The sequence below is a fragment of the Cryptomeria japonica genome, chromosome 6 (genome assembly GCF_030272615.1).
Source record: "Cryptomeria japonica chromosome 6, Sugi_1.0, whole genome shotgun sequence".
NCBI lineage: Eukaryota > Viridiplantae > Streptophyta > Pinopsida > Cupressales > Cupressaceae > Cryptomeria > Cryptomeria japonica.
In genome coordinates, this window is record NC_081410.1 from 618,308,939 (window position 1) to 618,318,423 (window position 9,485).

General features: G+C 33.7%; 1 protein-coding gene across 2 annotated transcripts; it reads right to left on the reverse strand.

Annotated features, from left to right (window-relative positions):
* Positions 1-366: 366 nt before the first annotated feature.
* Positions 367-4,756, reverse strand: LOC131055024 (serine/threonine-protein kinase AFC2-like). 2 transcript variants are annotated; one of them, XM_059207526.1, is made up of 12 exons: positions 4,482-4,756; positions 3,833-4,052; positions 3,560-3,586; positions 2,958-3,111; positions 2,719-2,767; positions 2,459-2,573; positions 2,155-2,239; positions 1,862-2,028; positions 1,697-1,761; positions 959-1,056; positions 758-863; positions 367-666 (listed from the first exon to the last, which is right to left on the reverse strand). In XM_059207526.1, exons 1-12 carry the CDS (start codon positions 4,581-4,583, stop codon positions 520-522), a joined length of 1,335 nt encoding a protein of 444 aa, XP_059063509.1. In that variant the 5' UTR covers positions 4,584-4,756; the 3' UTR covers positions 367-519. The 2 variants fall into 2 exon arrangements, with proteins under 2 accessions (XP_059063509.1, XP_057845618.2); XM_057989635.2 differs by having other exon boundaries at positions 1,862-2,027; positions 2,148-2,239.
* Between the last annotated feature and the right edge of the window lie 4,729 nt (positions 4,757-9,485).

Genomic DNA, 9,485 nt, shown 5'->3' on the forward strand with positions numbered 1-9,485 from the left:
TATTTTAATTTTGATTTCCATATATTCAAAATTGAAGATGCATCTTTGAAATATTTTATTACTTAAAAAATAAACCCTGCCAATTGGATTTTAATGGCAGTCATTTATACGTTTGTTATATCTTGGCGTGCAAGAAAGCAATGATACAACAAACGTATACAGCTGTATGTTCATTTGCAGAATAAAAAATATGGAAAACTTAGAAATTGAAATCCAACATTTTTTAAAAATATTTTATTTGAAAAATCTATAAAAATATGTAACTTGTGAAGTTTTATACTAGATGGCAAGTTAAGCCTACAAATTGCGTTATGGCAACCTGATTAAAAAAAAAAATTAAAAAAATTGCAAGCTGAAGTATCAGTCTGGTTAAAAGCCAACTCCCTTCCTCGATTCCTTTCTTATGCAAAATCGTTCTATACAAATACAAGTGAACCAGCTCAGCCAATGTATTGATGACTCCCGATGGATATGAAACATAACAAGTTAATGGTGGTTGCATTGTGAGTTGAACGACAATCAAAATCTCCTATATTCTTGTGCAAAGAATGGATGATTGAGAGCTTCTTCAGCTTTCAGGCGCTGTAATGGATCAAATTTAAGAAGTCCTTCTAGCAAGTCTATGAGCAAACCAGCAGAGTGATCAGCATGTTCCATTACAAGATTCTGCAAAAATAGCCAAGAAAATGTAAAGCGCTACTCAATCAGAAAATATTTTCCTAAATAACCAAATATGGTATAAGATTATAGTATATACCCTAACCCGAGGTAACTTTTTGACAGCTCTAATGCTCTCTTTTGAAGATGCTCCTTCAGGAAAATTTAATCTCGTTCCATGTCTAAAATATTTTGCAGATCTCATTCTGATAGACAGGATAAATCAGCTGTTAGATTTAACTAAAAGCTTCTAAAAATCTGCTATACCAAAAAGGAAGCAACATAAAAATAAGCAACTCACTCTGCTCTGCGAATTATATGTTGGGCCATAGGCCCTAGTACCCTTTCCATCATGGCAAGATGTTCAAGATTATCATGCGTCTGAAACAGAGTTTCTCCCTGCAAAATCAGTTTGGAATTAAATAAGCAGCATTAATGACTCAATGAGTTCCTACTCTCCCTAAAAGAATAGCTTGTTTCGTATGCAACTCTCAAACATTAGATAAATGAAATGCATCAAAATAAATCAAGTGGCCAAGAATAAGCGCATCCTCATCCTCATCCTTCTCAGAACAGGTTCCTATGTTTTTAATAGAGAATGATTTTTTGATGACAAGTAAGAATGCATTCTTGCTCTTGTTAGAGCATCAGATTCACATCTTTGGCAAGAATTAGCACATTCCTCAGAGACTTGTTATTCACTACTATGGCCAATAATAAATCTATTCCCACTATTTTTTTTAAATAGCATCCAACATTGGCCTAGATTTGACCATCCTCGCCGTTGTTGGAAACATAATCCAAGCTTTGGCCAACGAGGAAGCCACCTTCACTACTACGATAAAATATGATTGAAATTTGGACTAAACAAACGTGTCATCTTCTTTGTCATTATTAATAGAATTCCAATATTCAATGATTTGCCCATGTACCCTTTTATTAATTACAGGTTCCCAAATCAACCAGACCATCTTCTCTAATACTTAAAAAGTTAAATAGATTCCACCATCTAATGAGTTATCTTAATAAGGTATCTTACCGAGCATAGCTCTACAAGTATGCAACCAACGCTCCATATATCTGCAGGATAGCTCCACCCAAGGCCTGCAATAGAAAGCCAGAAAATTGATCCACGCATGCAAATTTTATGGCAAAAGAACTCAGATGAGTATCAAGCAACCACCATACTTAGCTCCCAATTTACCTAAAATGACTTCAGGTGCCCTATAATGCCTTGTAGATATTATAGAGCTATGATCCTGATCTTCAAAAGTGGCACTTCCAAAATCAATAAGTTTTATGGCAGTTTTCTTTGGTAACTTCATGTAACTTGTTCCATCTAGAGAATTAAATGACCTTTTTGAACCGTTCTGATCAAAATAATTTCAATCAGCCAAATTCCCGGTTGCATAGAAGATGCAAAAAGATAATAAAGTGTCGGGCTAAGAGTGCTCATAAAATCTCAAATAAATACATGAAGGAACATCTACCTTATAGTTTGGAAACTTCTCATACTCAGAAGAAACAAATAGTATGTTTTCTGGCTTTAAATCAGTGTGAATGAGATTCAATCTATGCATATCTGTGAAGGAGTGAAAAACCAAGAATTAGCAACAGAAACATTAAGTTAAACTGTAAACATCATCACCAAGAGCCAAAAATTTCAATTACTAGCTTGAGCAAAAAATTGATTGATTTAAATTCATTCATTTATAGAAAATAGTACTTGCAAATAGTTTAAGACTTTACTGAGTTTTGCCTAAATTAAAAAGGAAAGTTAATTAGAGTTTTGTCTACACACATGCCACAGACTCCAAAAGCTGTCTGCCAAGCTCCCTAACAACATCAATGGGAAATGGAGAATAATTATTTTTTCTCAGACAATCATATAAACTGGGCCCAAGCATCTCAAAAACCTGTCAAAAAATAATTCCAATCAAAAATTTCATCTTTAGACGAGCCTTCAGTAATAAGGTGTTGTTCAACACCAACATAAAAGTTGACCGACTCCTTTAACCAGAAAAAAGAAACGCGAAATTCTCAAAGAGATGTGACGCTTACAATGCAGGTGTGATTGCGATAGTCAAACCAGTTCGGCATCTTAACACACCTACAACAAAGAATTTACATTTACATCATAAGAAAGCAAATTTGAAAAGACAATAGAAAGTAGTTATAAGAAATCGTAATGGTTAAGGCCTGGATTTTAAAAAATAAAACTATTCAAATGACAGCAATGAGGTAGGAAGCATTTAAAAACCTACATCAATGAAAACTTTATGAGTTGTTCCAATGGTTACCTTGTGCCATTTCGATCATATTTGGCAACTTCGCGAAGCACACTAATTTCAACCTTTGCTGCTTCACGGTACTTTTCTATGCCACGAACAATTTTTATAGCAACATATTCCCTTCCTTCTCTATCCCAACATTCCAAAACCTGGCCAAAGGTTCCTGCAAGAACAATTCTGGCTATTTTAAATATACCCGTTATCAAGATGATTTTCAACACTACGAATCTGGTGGCTTTAAACATATCCAAAACATTATAAAATACTACAACAATAAAAAATCCAGCCAAGTTCTACATGCCTAAAGTCGTGCCAAATTTCGACATAGGCATGTCTAGTACATTATGCATGCCCAAAGCATAACGGTTTACTGAAAGCCCAAATCTAGTGGTTTTTACACATGCCAGAAAGGCAAGGAAATTCTAAGCACACAGAAAAAGTCATGAATAATGCATCATGAATTTTCCATGTGCAAGCTTTAAGGATAAGATCCAACAAAAAAAAGGGCTTATGGAATAGTTGGCAGTTGGCACAATATTTATTGACATTCACATCATATATTTAGCATACAGAAAAGAAAAAAAAGTGCCAAAGATGGAATGCGAGCTTACCTTCCCCTATTTTTCTGACAATTTTGTCTGCACAAACATGGAAGAAGATATGTTAGCCACAATCAACGGAAAATTAAAACCATTTGTCCAAAACAGAAACGAAATCAATGCTAGAACAAGCTGCAAATCACTAAACACAAAACAAAGTTCCTGAAGTGATCAAAGACTCAAACCAGAAGCCATCCATCCATAGATCTAACTTTAAAAGGGGTTGCAAACCCCCTTTCAAACCGAATTAATACTTGGGGATTGATAAATAAGGTGTGTAATTACAGCGAGGCGTTAAATTTTCTCCCAGAGCAAACATGTAATGGCCATCTTTGTCATCTTCACGCCATGGAGGGGAAGCATTGCGGGCAGTTACTCGTTTTGAATACAAAGATGATGAAGAACAATTATGGTGGTAATATGAGGGAGCCCCATGGTGCCCACTTCCAATTCCATTCCCAAATCCATTTCCAACATCTTGACTAAAATAAACTGATTGCTGGGCCTACACATAGCCATATATGGAGATTTTGAACCATCAAATATAACCAATTTTTCAACTTAACAACCCTCAAACCCTTTATTCAATACTAAAATTCCCAAAACAGAATCTCAAGCCCTCGTTACAAAATAAAATCCACTATCCCTTATTCAAAATCAAAAATTCACCTACTCAAACAAAAAATCTCGACAACCTTCACTAAAATCAAACCCTTTTCCAACATTAAAATTCTGAAACCCGTAAACGAAAAAACCAGATCCTTTTTTGCGCCCTTATAACCCTTGTTATACAGATAGGTTAAGGTCACAAATAAACCACGGATACAAATGCAGATACTAGAATATAATAAAATTGGTGTGCCTATAACGATCTCATCAATTAAATCTTTCCGGATTTCGGTTGCAGCAAAAATTAAATAAATAAATAACTTACCCTATCATCATAGTAACCGATGTCCCGCGAACTTGTCATTCTACGGCGCTTTCTGGGATGCTCGTCCATGAAATAAGGATAATACTCTGCAAGGATTGCCATGCCAGACGCACAGGATCTCGATCCAGCAACCTCAATGAAAAAAAATATCCTACTGTTTGTCCTAGGGTTTGTTGGTTGCAATCAAACCTTGATCGAAAATAAAAAAGATTAGCTTAGTTGTACCATATTTGCTTGCGAATAAAATGTTGAAGATACGGTAGCCATGCGGTAGGTTTTCTACGGTAGATGCAATATATAGGAGGTAGTTTGTGAAATAAATAAATTTTTTATTTAATAAAACTTTTTAATTATAAATAAATAAATAACCTTTTAATTAGAGTTGTAGTGAAACACTACTCCTTATTGCTTTATAAATGATTTCATAAAATTGTTCCAGATATAAGAATTGCATGCAAACTATGATAGTAACATCATGTTCTCATGCAGCCAGCTCTTAAGTCCATTTTCTATTTTAAGCAGTTGGAGTTCGAGTGTTCTATAAGCCATGGAAAATAGGGGTTGGAAATAAGAGCAAGTGTATATTGTCAAAAAATGTCAATATTACTAATATTATTAATACCAATTTTAAGATGATTCATGGGGCACCAGCTCCACAAATATTTTCTAAAAAAAGTTGAGTAACTCCTCCTAGCCAAAATAAGTTAAGCAACCACATGGGAACATGCCCTAAGTTGTTATAGTTTGGGTATTTGAAATGTTGTGTTCAATTTTTAGAAAGATGATGAAGTTGTGGTCTAATTAAGTTTCTAAAAAAAAAAAAGAATGGCAATCTTTATCTAATAGTTTTATCAATTAACATAGTTTCATTTTGTTTTCTTTGCTTTAAATATGATCCAAAAAAAAAAAAATCAAATATAAGAATTGCATGTAAAATAGGAGAGTAAGTTGTTATAGTTTGGGTATTTTAGGTGTTGTATTCAATTTTTAGAAAGATGATGAGGTTGTGGTGTAAGGAAATTTCTACAATTAAAAAAAAAAGTATGGCAACCTTTATTTAATGGTTTTATCAATTAATATAGTTTCATTTTGCTTTCTTTTTTTCGTATTTTTTTGAATTGTGCATATTTAAAATAAAAAATTCAATTGAATAAGAAAGTTGTTTGGGTTGTTGAATTATATTTGTGTGCTTAGTTTTTGAATAAAATAGGAAAATAAACTTACTCTACATTAATTTGGATGTTAGATCAATCAATGTAATCAATTTATATACTAATCTGGTTAAATGAGCTAAAAATGACTACTCAAAGAGAAGGGGATATGATATTGCTTAGATACTTCATTGTGACTCATCAATTTTGTGTCCTTAGGTTTGTAGATGCACTATACTTTGTGTGACTGAAATTATATTTAGTATGGGAATGATGTCCAAGAGGTGATAACAAACTAGATTGTTTTGTTGTTATAGAGGAATCCACACTTGTGGTATTGTCCTTGATCTGTGGTCAAATCTCTAAAATGTTTGTCCTTAATGCTTGCAAAACACAAAAACTTATTTTATTTTACTTTATGTAGTTGCAAATGATATTTTCCTCGATCAAATGTGATGTTAATGATCACCTTTGGGGTTTCTCATGCAAGAATTAAAACACAAAAATTTCTTAACTATTAGTCAAACCCCTTAGTTATTTCCACAAGATCAAAGATAGAAAATAGAGTCATGCAAAATGCCTAAGATGAATAATTGAGCTATTATCTATTTGTACAATAATGATGCAAGGTGTAGACACATAAATGTGTCCACTAATTACATAAATATTTAATATTTGTTTTACACTAATATTCTTTTATTAATTAAATTCACATTTAATTGATTCATTTTGACCCCATTCTACTATTTTGATTAAATAAATTTCAAAAAATTATTTAAATTAAAATTACTAACTATAGTCCAACTATTAAATAAATTGATTAAATTTATTTAATTGCCCCTTCTTCTCATTTAAATAAATTAAGATTTATTTAAATAAAATCCAAAAGTTACATGCACATTTAAATAAATAAATAAATATTTATTTAAATCCTATTTACCCTCACCCACTTCCATTCTCGTCCAAAACCCACTTGCTCACTAACCTTTCTTCTAGAATCTTTTAACCCCTTCTAATTAGCCTAAATCCACTTCTAATCATTTGCACATTCCTAAACTAAGGATTAGGAAGGAGTCACTTCTCAAAAACATTTAAAGCCATTTTCTCTCCAACAAGTTAACCCTCAAAGTCTCCCAAAGACATTTAAGGCTCTTACAAAGCCTTAAAGGCTTTCCCTTCTTCAACACACTAACCCACATGGGTCTTGTCCCTTTGGTCAAAGCCTAACCATGGGTAAACCTTCCACAAGAGTTTACCCATTGGACAATAACTTTACCATTAGATAATAGCTTTATCCAATAACCCAGCCACATGAGGTTACCCTCATGTCCCCACGGGCATTAAATGTTTCTTCCATCTCCTCTCAAGTCCTCTCATATTGACACTTGTCAACATGGGATTGGTTTGAAAACTATCACATGGATTGAAGATCATGCAATCCTAGCCCTCCATAAGCCAAATCAATCTTGGCCATTCATTTAACCATTTTGCCTATAAAAGGAGCCTCATTCCTCAAGCAAAGGAGAAAGCATTTTTAGCATTGTTATTATACTTGTATAGACATTTTACTTGAGATTTCTCATAGCAACATTACTCTTTTGCATTAGCATGGCAATAGGAGCTCATATTCAACCATTTCAATACTCCATTTGACATCCATTGCTTCATGCTAAACTTAGAGCTACACTCACACATTTGGATCTTGGGGAGGAGAAAGACAAGGGAGAGCTATTGAAGGGCATCATTGGGAGCATCTAAGGGATTCTCTTATCTCTTCTTTTCTTGTGTTGGGTTTTATTTTCATGCTTTTTAATCTCTTTTGGTATGCATTTGAAGAATTTTAGCTCATTTGTTTTGGATTTTGGTTGGAAACTAACATATTGAGCTCTTGTTTTTTGCTTGTGTCCCCTTTCATGTGCATCATTTTGGTGAGCCTGATATCCATATTCAACCATTTAAACCATTTCATATAGCAATAGGAGTTCATATTCAACCATTTCAATACTCTATTTGACATCCATGGCTTCATGCTAAACTGAGAGCTACACTCACACATTTGGATCTTGGAGAGGAGAAAGACAAGAGAGAGCTATCAAAGGGCTTTATTGGGAGCATCTAAGGGAGTCTCTTCTCTCTTCTTTTCTTGTGTTATGTTTCATTTGCATGCTTTTTAATCTCTTTTGGTATGTATTTGAAGCATTTTAGTTCATTTGTTTTGGTTTTTGGTTGGAAACTAACATTCTAACACTTGAGCTCTTGGTTTTGATTGTCCCCTTTTATGTGCATCATTTTGGCGCCCACCGTGGGGCCCTTGTCCCATTTTTAATACTAATAAGTAAAGATTTTTATTTAAAAAAATGAAACTTGCAAATTTGCACGCACGGGTCACGTTTTGGCGCTTTTGTCACTCGATATAGCATTTTTGTTCTGAGTTTGGTGCCTTGAGAAATCATTATTCTAGCACCTTTGTTTTACTCTAGCACTTCTGTAACTTCTTATAGCGCTTTTGTATTGTTTTGGCGCTTTTGTTGCTTCTTATAGCACTTTTGTCATGATTCAACACTTTTGCTCCAGTGTAGCGCTTTTGTTTCCATTAGAATAGCACTTTTGAAACGAATAGAGAGCTAATTTTTGTAACAAAAATTAAAAATTTAGGCTTGTAAGCCCACAATATTGACTAACTTTTTGAAGGGTTTTTGTAGGTGCTAATGTTTGTTCATTGTTTATTGCAAGTCAAAAGGAGTTAGATTAGATTTTTACTTTAAATTTTTCAAGTTTTTATCTTACAAAAGATAAAAAGAATTCACTTCTTTTCTTGCAAAGGTTAAAAGGAACGTCACACTTTTTTTTTGCAAAGTAAAAAGAACCTCGCCTTGTGTTTGGTGCTTTAAAAAAGAATCTCATCTTCTTTTTTTGTCAAGGGTTAAAAAGAATCACAAAACTAAACTTTCCTTTTTTTCAAGCAACTCACATTGTCTTTTGGTGCAAAATAAAAAGAACAAAACAAATTTCATATTTTTGTTACAAAGGGATAAAAGAAGACAGGCCACATTTCATTTTTTTTGCAAGGTAAAAAGAACAAGCCATTTTTCCATAATTCAAGTTATTGCAAATTTGTTCAAATTTCTCAAGGTTTATTATTGCAATTTTTGGGCTTAAAAATAACATTCACTATTGTTATCTTGGATAAAAAGAACACCATGTTTGTTGGAGCAATATCTCTAAATAGAAATTAGATCACATTGCAATGAGGGGATAAAAAGAACAAAATTTGTCTATCGTGCTTCAAAAGTGATAGGTATATGCTCTCCGCTTAATTGGGTGATCAAAAATCTGGACTCACTCTTGTTTTTCTTTTATTGCAATTAGGATAATTTTTTTAGCAGGTCTGCCCTCCCGAGAAGCCCATAAGGTCGATGAGAGGGGAACGACCTAAGTGGGGAACGACTAACACCAAGTATTCCAACCCACTATAATCAAATGTGAATTGTGATGAAAATCGCATCCAACGGTTTTGCTCATTGATTAGCCTTCCCCCAGTATCCCTAAGATACATAAAGCCTTTGTTCTAAAGGTTGGGAAGGCTCCTCGGGGAGTTTATCATTGAAGAACGAACGAGCCTTACTAAAAAGCTTTAAGAGTAGAAGCCAAACTAAGTCAGTTATCCAAAGATTTGTAATATCATTATGCAAGGGTGGGGAAGAATCCACTCCCAAGACACTCACCATAAATCTCCCAAGAAAATGATCCAATTTAGGAGCAATTCTCTTTGGTTTAACTTCTGAAAAAAGGCAAAAAAATGGGTGCACCTTAGGGTGTGACAAGGTTGTTTGAGTTGAAGGAGTATCAGGAT